At 31.0% G+C, this 16287-nt stretch overlaps 1 protein-coding gene, 2 long non-coding RNA genes and 1 pseudogene across 3 annotated transcripts; 3 read left to right on the top strand and 1 right to left on the bottom strand.

Moving 5' to 3' along the window:
* Positions 1-2750: 2750 nt before the first annotated feature.
* Positions 2751-4219, top strand: LOC146719609 (zinc finger protein 862-like; annotated as a pseudogene).
* Positions 4220-7311: 3092 nt separating this feature from the next.
* Positions 7312-8205, top strand: LOC114933682 (uncharacterized). The gene is made up of 3 exons (XR_003820118.2): positions 7312-7374; positions 7450-7603; positions 7821-8205. It is a non-coding gene; the product is annotated as an uncharacterized LOC114933682 (long non-coding RNA).
* Positions 8206-8683: 478 nt separating this feature from the next.
* LOC146719608 (uncharacterized) lies at positions 8684-9802 on the bottom strand. The gene is made up of 2 exons (XR_014926462.1): positions 9472-9802; positions 8684-9324 (listed from the first exon to the last, which is right to left on the bottom strand). It is a non-coding gene; the product is annotated as an uncharacterized LOC146719608 (long non-coding RNA).
* Positions 9803-9923: 121 nt separating this feature from the next.
* On the top strand, positions 9924-10693 carry LOC146719607 (uncharacterized; the record flags this gene model as incomplete). Its single annotated transcript, XM_085489962.1, has 2 exons — positions 9924-9947; positions 10048-10693. Coding segments are annotated over exons 1-2 (670 nt in total), but the record flags the coding sequence as incomplete, so codon positions are not given.
* Between the last annotated feature and the right edge of the window lie 5594 nt (positions 10694-16287).

Below are 16287 nucleotides of genomic sequence, written 5' to 3'. Positions count from 1 at the left end.
GAGTAGGATAGAAGAGGTGTACAGGAAAACGAGGAGTAAGGTAAGAGTGGGGAAGGAGGAGGGAGAAAATTTTTGGACGGCAAGGGGGGTGAGGCAAGGTTGCCCAATGAGTCCGCACTTATTCAGTTTGCTGATAGCGGATATAGAGGAAGTGCTAAGAAAAGGAGGTTGGGGGGGGGTGAAACTGGGAGGGGAGAAGGTGCATTGTTTGGCGTACGCAGATGACATGGTACTGTTGGCGGAGGATGAAGAAGGGATGATACATATGTTGGGGAAAATGGAAAGTTATATGGACAAGAAAAGGTTAGAGGTGAATGTGGATAAGACAAAGGTAATGAGGTTTAAAAAGGGAGGAGGAAGAATGAAGAGAGTGGAGTGGAGATGGAAAGGAAAAAGGTTAGAGGAAGTGAAAGAATTTACATATTTAGGGTATAAGCTACAGAGGAACGGGGGGCAGGAGGCGCAGGTAAAGAACAGAGTTAGGAAAGCAGGAGCGGTGATAAGACAGGTGTGGGGAATGGGAAAGAGAAAATTTGCAGGAGACTGGATGAAAAGAGTATGGCTAATGGAAAGGTTGGTGGGGACGGTGTTGGAATATGGGGCGGAAATATGGGGATGGAAGGAGAGGAGAGAGGTGGAGGCAATGCAGGAGCGATGGATTAGGTGGACGTTAGGAGTAGACTGGTGCACGCCGGGGTATATGGTAAGAGAGGAGATAGGAAAAGACAAATTTAGGATAAGGGCAGGAAGGAGGGCGGTAGGGTATGAGAAGAAGTTGGAGGAAGGAAGGGGAGGAAGTTTAGCGAGGAAATGTTTTGAGGATATGAAAGAGAGGATAAGAGGAGAAAAGGAAAGAACGATGTGGGAGGAAGAGAGGGAGAAATTCTGGGAAGAAAGAGGAATAGAAGGGAAAGAGATGGAGGAAAAAAGGGGAAGGGGAGAGGAAGTATATGAGGGGTGGGAGCAGAAAGACAGGGAAAGGCAAAAGGAGGAAAGATGGGAGAGGATAAGAGAGTCGAGATATAATAGATGGTATGGGGAATGGAAGGAGGAGGGTTTACCGGAATACCTGAGAAAGGGATGGGGGGAAAGTAGATGGAGAAGGATAGTTAGGTTCAGAATGAACAATGAGATGAGAGGGGCAAGATACTGGGAAGAAGAGGAGAAAAGAAGATGTAGGTTATGTGGGATAGAAGAAGAAACATGGGAGCATGTGATAGGAGAATGTGGGGGAGAAGGGGAGAAGGGAAACTGGTGGGAAAGAATGAAGGAAATATTGCAGGAAGGAGGAGAAGGGGAAGGATGGATGAGAGAAATAGAGAAAAAGAGGGAAGAGGGAAGAACGGAAGAAAAGGGGGAGGGAGGGGAAAAGGAGGAAGGAAGTATGAGGAGGAGAATGAGTGAGGTATGAATGAGGTGGTGGAGAATATATGGGGAATCGGAAGCCGAAGCGAAGCGATAGGTAGGGACGGCTCTTTCTCTCTCTAAAGTAGTAGATAAGTAGGTTAAGGTAGAATTAAGTTATTTGTAAATTAGATGTAAGAGTAGAGATAAGAGTAGATATAAGTAAAGATTGTAAGAGTTTGTGTAAGGTTGGGGAACGCTCCTTCAAAAGCGCCTTCAATCCCTCAGGGGAAGAATAAAGAATTGAATATAACTTATTATATTTATCTATTACATACGATACGCCTTTTATTCAAATAATAGAAAAAATAATAGAAAAAAACAAAGAATGAATAAAATTTATTCATTTTATTTTTATTTGTTTTTATAAAATTTTTATTCAAAATAATATATTAGCAAAATCATTTATTGCGACTTGTAATCATAATATTACGCTAATCGATGTACAGCATTCATCTTATAAGATTTCCATATGTGTTACTACCTCACAATACTATTATAAATAAATGTGAAATTTAATTTGCATTACTTTTATATTTTCATATATAATGAGCAGATGTAAAATATTTCTCATTCGTGTGCGTAATATATTGGTTTTTGTATTTATACTGATTTTACACATATCAAATGCAAGAGAGACAAAGATAGAATGATACTTTCTCCTTGTCAAGCTGTCAGTATGTTACCACGAAAATTTCCCCATGAGTATAGATCTGGTGAGATTTGTTCATCCCAGATATTACATAAAAAGAAGTTACGTAGCTTCGTGAAATATTTTTTAATATATTCTTTATATAATAAAACAAGTCGGCAAAGAGTCGAATTTTGCATTATTGCTCTTAAAAATTTATAATAAATTAAATACGATCTCGTGGCTAACCCAACCTTACCCGCTGCTAGCTGCGCATCTCCCCAAGTTATATTATGAATTTTATATTTATCTTTTTTCCAAAAAATCAATCTTTGTCTCCCTGCGGACAATCCTACTGATTGAGAATATCGTAAATTTAATAAGATTCATTAAGTATTTTGGCTAATATATGGGATGAACGAATCCGTAATTCCCGGCCAGCCGATAGGCGTCTCCACTATGTCACCTGTCGACCCTTAAACGCTTAACTTTCAATTCTGTCGCAGTGTTCCGATTAGGGACCGGTTGTACGCGCATGCGCGGCTAGAAAAGTGCAGTAACGTACATATACGCAGTTTGGCGAGATCGTGAACGATAGAGTTAGGGACGATTCACACATTAGCAGAAAAGCAGAAGCCAATCAGAACTCGCGTTCTGCCAACACGAGTTCTGATTGGCTTCTGCTTTTCTGCCAAGGTGTGAATCCTCTCTTAGAATGGTCGGCAATCGGCAGCTACGCGGCTACGGCAGCAGAGAGGAAAAAAAGCTAATGGTAAGATAAAAAGAGGTAATGGTAAGATAAGAATTTTAATTATTATTTAATTACAATGGACTCTGTAGGAAAAGAAGCTATTCTGCCAAGGTGTGAATCCTAGGATGGTCGGCAATCGGCGGCTACGGCAGCAGAGAAGATAATTAATCAACTAATGGTAAGATAAGAAGAGGTAAAAGAGTTTTAATTATTATTTATTAATTACGATTATTTATTAATTATGGACTCTGTAGAAAAAGGAGCTATCAAAAGACAGAGTCCGTAAATTTCAAATGTCATGGCTAGATGATACAATTTTTAAAGGATGGTTGGCTCCACATCCTACATTAGATAAAGCTATATGTACTGCATGTAATAAAGCCATCAGATGTTGTAAATCTAATTGAATTAAACATTCACAATCGGTCCAACATTTAGAAAAAAATAAATTCTAAAAATTTAAATATTAATTTTACAGACACTACCGCGAATAGTAGTAATAAAGTCACTCTTTCACATAAAGATAAAGTCAAACGCGCCGAAATAAAATTAGCAGCATTTTTTTCTGAACATAATATTTCTTTTTATTCCGCGGATCATTTAATTCCACTATTGAAAAATATCTGCATAGTCCCTGAAGTTGTATCAGATCTTGCACTGGCTCGAGATAAGTGCACAAAAATTGTTACACAAGTAATCGCGAAACGAGAAACAGAAAAATTAATTCAAATTATTCAAAATTGTAACTTTTCTATTTTAATCGACGAAAGTACTGATATTTTGGATACTAAACTTATGTGTATTCTTGTGCAATATGTTTCACCTGTAACTAAAAAAGTAAAAACGCAATTGTTAGATTTATTATCTATGGATACAACAGATTGTTCCGCGAACAAAATTTTTGAAAATTTTAAAAATATGTTAGATAAAAAAGAAATTCCTTTAAAAAATATTGTCGGAATGGCAAGTGATAATGCATCTGTAATGATTGGATGCTATAATTCTTTTATGTCGCGCTTAAAATTAGAAATACCGGGTCTTGTTACATTAAATTGTATTTGCCATTCATCCGCGCTTGTAGCAAGTAAAGCTTGTGAAAAACTTCCACAGTCGTGCGAAAATTTAATTCGAGGAGTTGCAACTTATATCTCAGGTAATGCAAAGAGATGTGCAATTTTAGGTGAATTTCAGGATTTTTTTGATGTGGAAAGAAATAAAATTTTTAAATTATCAAATACTCGGTGGTTAATTTTACATAAATGTGTTGTAAGATTATTAAATAATTGGGAAGTTTTAAAAAATTATTTTATTTTAGCTGTAAACAAAGATAAATTAAAATCCGCGGAAATTATTTTAAATTAATTAAATGATGATTTATTAAAAGCATATTTTTTATTTTTAAAATATTTGTTAAATTTTTGTAATAGCTTTAATGCCCTTTTTCAATCTCGTAAGGTTTTAATTCATACACTGTATGAAAATAGTCATCGATTAATCCGCGAAATAGGTCAAAATTTTTTAATTCCAAGAGCATTAGACTCTATTATTGATTTAAATATAGAAAACGAACATAATTTTCAAGACATAAATAATATATATGTTGGATCGGAATGTGAAAGTTTTCTTAAAACACTACCTTCAGAATGCACGCGAGAAATTAAATTAAATTGTTTCAACTTTTATGTAACTGCTGTTCGCGAAATGTTAAAACGTTTACCGTATAAAGATATTGTTTTTCAACAATTAATGTTTTTACAGCCGAAAATTGCTCTTTATGATGAAGCTAGAGTCAAATTTAAAGATTTAACTTTTATTGCAACGCGTTTATTATTAGAACATATTGATATTACAAAATTAGCTTTTGAGTGGAGAATTTTGCCATCCGTTTTTAATAACGAAGAAAAAGTAGAGTTAGCTTCTTTAGAGATTGATTCTATGTGGCAAAAAATATTAGAATTTAAAAATTTTGATGGGGAAAAAATGTTTTTAAATTTAGAGTCATTAATCAAAGTAGTTCTTTCTTTTCCTTATTCTAATGCGGAAGCAGAACGAATATTTTCAATGGTAACTGATATTAAAAATAAAAAAAGAAATAGATTATCAAATGATACTGTTTCCGCGATGTGTATAATACGATCGAGTTTTCAAGCTGAAAACATTAATTGTACAAATTTTGAAATTGATTCCGGGCATTTAAAATTACACAATCCGCAAAATTTATATGGAAAATAATTTATCTGATGGTTTTTGAATATGCTTTAATTTTTATGTTTTTTAATTTATTTTAATTGCTTTTTTATGCTTTAATTGTTTTTTAATGCTTTAATACTTTAATGCTTTAACGCTTTTTTAAGATAATTATATGCATTTAAATAATATTATTTTTTTTATAATTTATTTTGCATTAATTATTTGCATCTAGCCAAATGACTTTTATGCATATATTAGTTATATATTATTATAATGTTAAAATTTCATATAGTTTATTATTATAGCAGGATATTTAATATATCTGTGATAATATAAGTACCTGAAAATATTGTACATATTATTTTTTTATTAATGATTTTAATTTAAGAAAAAATGTGCAATTTTTTTCTAATTATAATAAGTACTGTGCAATTTTATTTTTTATAATTATTGAATACTGTGCAATATTATATCGATTTTTATAAGTTAACGGTTTTTCAAGGTTATAGATATTGAACTGACGACACTGGCTACAATTAGAGTTGTAAATATATATTTATTTTAACGTTTCGACCATACGGGCTGTGGTCCTTTTCAAAAATACAGTGGAAACATCAATGAGTTACAGCATATCGTCTTTAAAAAGTAAGAATAAACTTATGCTTCGGAGAGATATAACTTATGACAAGAAAATAATTTATCCGTTTCGCTTATGTCATCTTGCCTTGACAGAACACACAATACTGTATTGTGTGTTCTGTCAAGGCAAGATGACATAAGCGAAACGGATAAATTATTTTCTTGTCATAAGTTATATCTCTCCGAAGCATAAGTTTATTCTTACATCTTAAAGACGATATGCTGTAACTCATTGATGTTTCCACTGTATTTTTGAAAAGGACCACAGCCCGTATGGTCGAAACGTTAAAATAAATATATATTAACAACTCTAATTGTAGCCAGTGTCGTCAGTTCAATATCTATAACCTTGATTTTTCATTCCTGGCGAACAAAATTAAATTTTATTGTTATTAACGGTTTTTATAAGAAAAATTATTTTATAATATAATTTGAGATAAAATGTAATATTTATAATTTTATAATCAATAATTATATATAACTTTTGTTTATTTCAATTCTTGTTATAATTTCTTAATTGTATTATTGTTAATGAATACTGGTAAGGTTTTTGGCAGTTTTCCTTACCCTTGCAATAAATGTTGGTATTCTTTGAAATTTCTGCCAAATTAAAAATTTTTATTTTATTTATGTAAAAAGTGTTTTATTTTATGAAATCATCCTTTTCCTCTTTCTTTTTATCCTTTGTTATAATTTATATATATTAAATAAATAAATTTTAAATATTTTTAAAAATATATAAGTATACATTTAATTTTTTTTAATATTTTTGATGTAGCCGGGTAACGGTGCTTCTTTTCTCTAGTACGATATACTTCACTGTGGCCGCGTGCTCACGCATGCGCGTACAGCCGGTCCCTAATCGGAACACTGTTCTGTCGCCCTGCCTATTCTTTTCATGTACAAAAATGATCGCTATTTAATTCAGCGACAAAAGTTGTTACGTGATCATTTTGTCGCTCAAACAATCTGTTTCAGCGGCTCGTGAAAAGGCACCTTAACTTATTGCACCAGTGTGCACTAGTTCATTAGTGCAGGAATCATAGAGATATTATATATAGAGGACGCGAGTCGTATGCTTGCCCGTAAGTGAATGTGATAGAGGAATAGAAAGAGAACGCTGCATATGGGCTCCTGGGTACCTATTACGGTTATTTGAGTGAGTTTGCTCACGAGATAAAAATCACAAAAATGAGAGATTCACTAGATTTTGACCAATAGAAGCGTAGACAACCTAGTGAATCTCTCACTTTTGTGATTTTCACCTCGTGAGCAAACTCACCCAAAGAATCGTAATAAGTGCCCTGCTGTTTTGTCTAATCGCGCATGCGCATGGCACACGTCCCCTTTCACTCCTGCTCATCTCTATGCTTGCTTCTTCTTTACAAATTATACACTTTTTTGTCATCTTGAAAGTTTGTTATATTAACTTGTTATAAAAACGTAAATCTTCTTCTTATTCTGCTAACACTTGAGCAAAGCAAAGCAAGCACGAGAACTATAGCCGAGCCTGTTGAGAGCATAGAGATGAGCAGAGTGAGAAGAGGGATGTGTGCCATGCGCATACACGATTAGACAAGGACAGCAGGGGCCCATATGCAGCGTTCTCTTTCTATTTCTCTATCGCGCTCTCTAAAGTCATTAGCACAGTATATGTATAACCAGTAGTGTCACTCAAGAAAAATAGCGTCGGAGAAATGCTACGGCGCATGCGTTGGATTACTATCCACAATATGGTGTACAGTGAGTTGTAAACACAGTAAGTGGTGGTTGTGTTTATCAAAATAAATATAGCCTATTAATGAATTCAAGTTAATTAAAGGACTCTGTTAAGTTTTAGGTCTGAAAATATTTTTAAAAAACATTGTTATAATAATGGAACGTCGCGTAGTTGTTGGTGGTTTCACGTGCGCAATGCAAGATTGCAATGAAAATTCCGGCTCCAGTCGTCACTTGAGCTTTTTTCGCTTTCCATCTCATCCAGAAAGGTATTAATTGTTTGACAATTTCCTATATACGTATATATAAAATTTAATTGTTTCTAAAATTACAATAACATTTATTCTAGAGCACAATTGCTACATATATATATATGTGTGTGTGTTAAAGATGCAGAAAATGTCTAATTTTTGTTTTTTCTAAACATTATAATATTAAAAATATTAATAAAAAGTGTTTTATTTTATAATTAATATTGTTTTCTAGGTGACTGAATTCCTGTTCAATTATTCAACACATACCTATCCACAAAATGGAGCTTATCTTATAAGTATTCATACGTATTCATAATAACAAGACAGAAATCAATTTAAGTACATTAAATAGATAAACAATAATACACCTGATAATATAAAACAAATTAGTCTTTTATAACCAATTGTAAATTACATAGAATTGTTATATACATTTATTTATTATCAATTTTTATATACATCTAAAATTTGAGATTTCGTATTTTTGAAGAGTATAACAAAAAATTGGGAATCATTGATCACGAATTTATCGTAATTTTACACATTATATACATTTCAATTGTAAATAATCTAAATGTACATCAATATGTTTATAAATAAAATGGCAATAATAAATATGTTACTTGTTTAATATAAATAATTCATTAAATAATACACAAACATAATAAAAAAATAATTTATTAAATAACACATAGGTATATTTTAATATTATTACTTGTTAAATTTCTTCTTTTTTTATGTTTATATGATTATTTGCGTTACTTTAATGTTACATATATAATATGTATTTCAAGAAAATATACATTGTGGTTATTTATACAATAATTGTCTGCACAATTATAAAAATAATTGTTTATATATAGTTGCCTTTCTTTCTCACAATTTAAATATAAGCGCGCTATTACTATCAAGAACATGGCGACATGTCACATGGGGTGCATTCGTTTATGCAGCGATTAGCGCATCCACTGCGCATCTACTGCGTCTATTATCTGCGAGTCACGTGACATCATTTACCGAACGATCACCTGCGTGAATTGACTGCTCAGATTGTAATTGGAGTGCGTAAGTAAAGAAATTTTAAATAAATATGAATTAACTCAGAAATAAATATTTTTTATTGGCTCTCAATATAAACAATATAAATATGATGGTTTCTAAATTGGCCTAAGAGCCATAGCACAAAAAATTACGAAAATTAATTATTCGGAACTGTATTTCTTGGTACGAGATTACTAAAGTTCCATATATTAATTAACCTCGAACTTACATATGGAGAAATAGGCGCGAAAAATATAGGTCCGAAAAGTCGCTGAAGCGGGAATCAAACCCGCGTCTTTCACTTTCCGGGCGACTGCTCTTACCACTAAGCTATTCAGACTTTTCGGATCTATATTTTTCGTGCCTATTTCTCCATATGTAAGTTCGAGGTTAATTAATATATGGAACTTTAGTAATCTCGTACCAAGAGATACAGTTCCGAATAATTAATTTTCGTAATTTTTCGTGCTATGGCTCTTAGGCCGATTTAGAAACCATCATATTTATATTAAATATGAATTATTATTTGAATAAATATAATAAAATTTTTAAATAGATTGAAGGTTCTGACATATGACGTGTGCACATAACATTTTCAGACAGTGATGACAGTAGGATTGAAATGTTGCTGAATGTAGACTTCTCAGATTTTTCCAAACTAATTGGGGACGAAGTAGCTTGATAGCTAGGAATGACTGTAACAGAATTGCATCTTTATACAAAAGCACATTTTTTTTTAAACAGATTACTTTAAATTTATATTCTTGATAAAAATGCATTTTTAAGTTAATTGGATCGTAAATATAAATTAACAGATTTCATAATTTTATTGTATTACTTACCTTGCATTACTTTTAGTTTTGTAGGATCTATTTGGAGGAGTTGTTCTCCACCTTCTTTGTTCTGAACTTTTATAACATAACTTATAATTGAAATAATTTTCAGACAACGTTTCCAAGTTCAATTGGCTTAACAATGGAGAAGACTACATTCGTTTACGCAGTAGTCCGCAGTACTGCGAGCAGAGCATCCTGAGCAGGACCTCCGAGATGGCTGCGCAGATAGGCAGCAGCTCTGCTTAAACGAACAACAAACTGCGCTGCAGTCGGTTGCGCAGGTGGAGTAAACGAACGACATCTGCGGCATTCTGCGGCAGTCTCTGCATAAACGAATGCACCCATGATTTCGGACACTGACATCAAAAGAACCGACACGAAGTGCCGCTACTGGTTATACATATACTGTGTCATTAGATTACAAAGTACCGCAATTCATAAGATACATGGGAGTCAAGATGGTGTCGAAAAGTGTAGATAGTGTATACATTGTGTAAATTATCTCTACTTTAAGTGCAGTCTTTATAACCTGTTATAACCTTCTTCGCACATGAAGAGAAATAAGAGGTATCAAGATGCTAGGTTGTTGTGTTAAAGACTGCAATAATCGCAGCGAAAGATAATTTTCTGCGAGATTTTATGGAGATTGTTCGAGGAATTACAGTCTCGAACGGAGGATGGAAACCTTTTCAAAGCGGTTTATTACTTTGTACTCAGACTGCTCTAGATGTGCAAACTCTATATTTAGAAAAACACAATTTCAAGTATTTATTATTAGAAAGGTTCACTCAAGATGCCTTAGAAAATCTATTTTCACAAATTCGAGGGAAAAAATCTGTACCGGACGCTCGTGAATTTAAACAAACATTTAGACTTGTTTGTTTATCACAATATCAGGCAAATATTAATCGTAGTAACTATTCTGTTATTGACTCTAATGATCTTATTACTTATTGTAATGAAATAAAACAATTAGATTCTAGAAATTCCTCTGCAGAAGAGAGATGTCTGCAGAGCAATGAAAATTTATGGGATATAAATATATATCAATCATTGCTTGGAAATGAAAAGAAAACTGATTTAAATAATACAGTTCAAGCTGCATTATATTATTTAATAGGTGCATTATTATTTAAAATACAGAAAAATTTTACACATTGCAATAATTGTTTTAATGTTCTTGTGACTACGAATGATTCTAACAACAATTCTAGCTACAATAATCTAAGTTTTTATACAAAGTTAAGAGAATATAAAGAAAATATTTTAATATTTCCAAGCGTGGAAATATATAATTTAATATATAAGTGCGAACTATTATTTCGGAAAAATGAGACTAATTTACTTTTTAATGTATTAAAAGTAAATGATTTTATAACAATGTTTTTACAAGAATATTCGATAAATTTTATTCCTTCGTGTCATAATATTGGTTATAAATTTATAAAAAATTTTGTAATAACAAGAATTCATTTTTCATTAAAAAAAGTAAGCAGTAATGTAAAAAAAGCAGCTGGTCATAGCAGTAAAAGTGTTGCAATGAAAATGGCCATAGCAAATGGAAAAAAACATAAATAAAAATTATTTTTATATATTTTATATAATATTTTTATATATATTACAATTTTATTTTCTTTCGTACAAAAAATTGGATTATACATACAATTATATACAATTGAAACGGCCGCGTTACGTGGAGTCAAAATGGCAGCTTTTTTCTCCCTAATTGCGGTACTTTGTAATCTAGTGACTTTAGCGCTCTCGACTCCCTCGCGTCCTCTACATATAATATTTCTATGGCAGGAACAGAAAACAAGCCTAAGGTCTGTTCTTTTCGACTAAACTGGCTGCACTAGTTCAGCAAAGGTTGTCCTTTTTGCTCGACATTGAAAGGAAAAAGATAACCTCTGAACTAGTGTAGCCAGGGGGTCGATTGTGTAATTTTTTCTAAAGTGAAAATGTGAAAAGTGAAAAATTTCTTCCAATCACACATCGATTTCATTTTAAGGGTCGGCAGGCGACATGGTGGAGACGCCTATCGGCCGGCCGGGAATTACGGATTCTTATTTTCCAGATATTAGCGAAAATATTGAATGAATCTTATTAAATTTAGGATATTCTTAATCAGTAAGCTTATTGTAGTCCTCTAAAGAGCTATTTTATGAAAAAAAGATAAAAATAAAAATTTTTAATAAACTTGGGGGAATGCACAGCTAGGAACGGGTAAGGTTGGGTTAGCCGCGAGTCCGTATTTTATTTATTATAAATTTTTAAGAGCGAAAATGTAAAATCCGGCCTTTTAGAGGACTGCTTTATTATATAAAGAATATATTAAAAAAAAATTCACGAAGTTATGTCACTTATTTTATGAAATATCTGGACGATAAGATTCTCACTAGATTCATAAGGAGCAGGGGAAATTTCTGTGGTAACATGCTGACTGCTTGACAAGGAGAGAGCATCATTCCATCTTTGTCTCTCTTACATCGCATATGTAGTAGCGTCCATGTAGGTACAAACACTAATACGTGAGCACACGGATGCAAATATTGAGAGATAATGTCAGCAAAAAGGCTATCATATTATTTTTATTTTTTTGTATATGTATGCATATGTAAATAAAGAACAAAAATAAAAACTATTTTAAGATGACATTTTATAATTAATTTTCTATATGTATTTGCATTTTATTAATATATATTACATTTTTGATATGTTTTTAATTTATAATTTATATAAACATAAGTATGAAATAAAAATTGAAATAGTTCTGAAAATAAGTATATTAATAATAAAATTATTCAAAACAATAAAAAAATTAAATTTAATATTTTTTAGTGTTTGTACCTACATGGACGCTACTACATATGCGATGTAAGAGAGACAAAGATGGAATGATGCTCTCTCCTTGTCAAGCAGTATTAAAAGCCATATTAAAAGCTCTAGCTTCATTTAATTAATAATCCAATATAATAATCAACAATTATTTTTATATAATATATAGTATTTTTAAATATTTTTAAATATTTAAAAATATTTTTTTTAAGATTAATTAAGGAAAAGAATATTTTAAATATAAAAAAATATTTTAAATATTCTTTTTCAATTAATTTTTAAAACAAATTTTTAAAAATATTTTTATATATTCAAATACTTATTATATTATATAAAAATTATTGTGAATTATACTCATTGGAGTAATAATTATTGATTGAAGCTTGTTATGGCACAAACTGAACATCTTGTACATTGTCTGTATAATATTTTACTTATTTATAAAATGTTTTTTATAAATAAATGAAATATTATATATATAATATATAAGATTATAATATATAAGATTATTGATGTTACATTGTATAACTCTCATTTCTTCTCTCTGCTACATAAGTACTTATGACGTGAAAGAACTTACGAGTAACGTATGATGGCTCAATGCAAGAATATTTAATCACGTAAAAAAACTTGAGTTCAAATATATCAATATTAATTTTTTTACAATATATTGGAATATAGAAAATCATAGAAATATATTTTTTATATAGGCGATAAACTTAAAAATTTGATATTGAAAATATTTTAATCATTTTACAACTACACATACTATAAATATATAAATGCAAAATAATTCCGTAAATAATTTCAAGTAATAAATCAATTGCACACATGCACACAGCTGGTATGTAGATTTTTATTAAATTTATTTTCTGAATTATTTTACACTTATATATAGTGTATGTAGTAAAAATATTTTCAATATATTAAAAAATTTTTAAATCGCCCGAAATATATTTTTTATCATTTTTCTATATTCTAATATATATATATATATATTATAAAAAAATTGATATTGATATATTTGAACTCTAATTTATATACTGGATGATATACTGAACATCCTTGCATTGATTATACATTACTCAACGTTCTTTCACGTTATAAGTATTTGGAGCAAATTATACAATAGCATCAATAATCAAAAAGAAATCAAGAATATAATCAACATATCCCTTATATAATATATATATATATATGTTATATATATACGTTATGCACATATGTGCATAACCATATATACAATTTCCAAAAAGTGGGTGCTTATTAGTCTTGCTACGTTACTGCTTTCTGCTACGGAAGGCCAGAAAGCATTTTCAGGCGGCATCTCGCGTATACCGGCACGGTAGATGAACAAGGAGAACACGTGATTATCGGTCCTTGTCTCTCTTACGTGCGTCCGCGTGAGCGATGCAGTTGGTGTATATACGTGTACAGACATACACCACTACATAAAACCCGAGAATTGGTTTCTCGGCGTTGGCAACACTGAAACCGGAGTTTCGCGTTGTCACCGCACGAGGTCTCCAATATCAATTCGGAGTTTGCCTGGGTGTACTGCCGACCCTTAAGGGTCGGCAGGCGACATGGTGGAGACGCCTATCGGCCGGCCGGGAATTAGAGATTCTTATATTCCAGATATTAGCGAAACTACTGAATGAATCTTATTAAATTTATGATATTCTTAATCAGTAAGCTCAAATGCAGTCCGCCAAAGAGTTATTTATTGAAAAAAAGATGAAAATAAAATTTATAATATAACTTGGGGGAATGCGCAGCTAGTAACGGGTAAGGTTGGGTTAGCCAGGAGTCCGTATTTTATTTATTATAAATTTTTCAGAGCAAAAAATGCAAAATCCGACTCTTTGGCGGACTACTTTATTATATCAAGAATATATTAAAAAAAAAAAACCAAAGTTATGTCACTTATTTTATGAAATATCTGGGACTATAAGATTCTCACTAGATTCATAAGGAGCAGGGGAAATTTCCGTGGTAACATACTGACAGCTAACAGCTTGACAAGGAGAGACTATCATTCTGTTCCTTGTCTCTCTTACATCGCATATGTAGTAACATCCATGTAGACACAAACACTAATGCGTTGAACGAATGCGATTATTGGGAGATATCAGCAAGAACTGGTTTTCGTATTATCATTGTTTCTCTGTATATGTATATTATATGTAAAAGAACAATAAGAATAGCAATAATTCTTGCCTAACATTATCTTCCAATTATCGTTTCGTGTACGCAATATATATTTCACATTATGCATCCCATACAGCACAGATTATTGCAATTATATTGCAGCAACGTTGCAATGTTGCAAGTTGCAATGCAACATTATAAAGACATTGCAGAGATATAGGTGCACAAAATTCCAGCACACTTGTAGCAACATGACATTAATATTTCGGAAATATTGCATGTAATCCAAATTCTATAATTTATATATTGTAATATATATAAATTAACTACAACGTATTTTCATTAATGATTTATTTACATTTATATACCGGTATATGCAATATTAGTTTATGGTTGCAATAACAATGCATTATTGCAAATTCATAACATTGCAATATTGTTGTAATATTTTGTTTGCAATCTTTCAAAAAGCGGACATTTTAACATTGCTGCAATTCAACAGCAATGATGTAGCAACATTTTGCAGTAAATTTGCAATATTGCAATATTGCGGTGAAAGATTGTTGTAATGTTTTTGCAATCTATCGGTGCTGTATGGGATCTGTAACAAATAATCGAATGATTTATTTAAATATTTGCATATAATCTATATAAATCTATATAATAAATAAAATGTGTAATAAATTATCGAATGATTTATTTAAATATTTGCATATAATCTATGTAAATAAAATATGTACAAATAAAATAATATTTATGCAATATTATTTTATTTGTGTACATATTTTATTTATATACCCAAACAACACCAAGTCCAAAATTGGCGCGTAAGATATCTTTAAGATGTCTTTTTGATATCATATCATAAAATAGCTGTCTTAAAGATTTCTTAATGCTATCTTATGCGTCAATTTTAGACTTGTGCTGTCTGGGTAGATAATATGCAAATTAATATGCAAATAATAAATCATTCGATATAATTTGTTACAGATGCATAATGCGAAATACATATATTGCGTACACGAAACGATAATTGAAAGATAATGTTAGGCAAGAATTATTGCTATTCTTGTTCTTTTACATATGTGTGTGTGGGTGTGTGTGTGTTTACAAAAATGTAGATTATTTCACATAATGTGTTTCAAATTATTATGATTTATATATTTGTAAATAAATCTATATAAATAATTAAATATTTATGTACAAATAAAATAATATTTATAATATTTTATCTATCGAACCTCTAAAGACTTTGTATTAGTAGTATAAGGAAACGTGCAAAAAATATTTTCAATTTTTAATTAGTTTTTTCAATAAACTGTTTATAGGTTCGACCTTTTATATATTTTTATATAAACTACAAGAAGTTTTATTTTGAGCCGTCGTAGCACTTTTATCACATCCCAATTTAAAGCTATATATTTTACGGAAAAGGTATCTAAAATGCCCTTTTTTTGCATCTTTAGATCAAGATATCTAAAAAACGTGACGTGATACGCAATTTTTGCGGCCGAATTTGTAATCGGCATGAAAAAAAATCTACAAAAATACGCTTTGGAAATCTTCGAACCTGAAAAAAGTCATTTTTTGTCGACCAGTGGTTATTGATTGAAGCATAGCACAAACTGAACATTTTATATTGTATACATTGTCTGCATAATATTTTACTTATTTATAAAATATATAATATATAAGGTTTATATATATGCACAACACATAGATATGACAATAGCGTTATCGTGATTTTTTTCGATTATTGAAGTTGTATGTATAATCTCTCTCTTATCTCTTTCTCTCTGCTACATAAATACTATTATACGTAAAAGAACTTACGAG

Source organism: Nylanderia fulva, unplaced genomic scaffold (genome assembly GCF_048542155.1).
Source record: "Nylanderia fulva isolate GAGA-0341 unplaced genomic scaffold, ASM4854215v1 Scaffold915, whole genome shotgun sequence".
Classification (NCBI taxonomy): Eukaryota; Metazoa; Arthropoda; class Insecta; order Hymenoptera; family Formicidae; genus Nylanderia; species Nylanderia fulva.
Note: the sequence above shows the minus strand (reverse complement) of the source record. Positions and strands in the feature narration are given on the sequence as shown.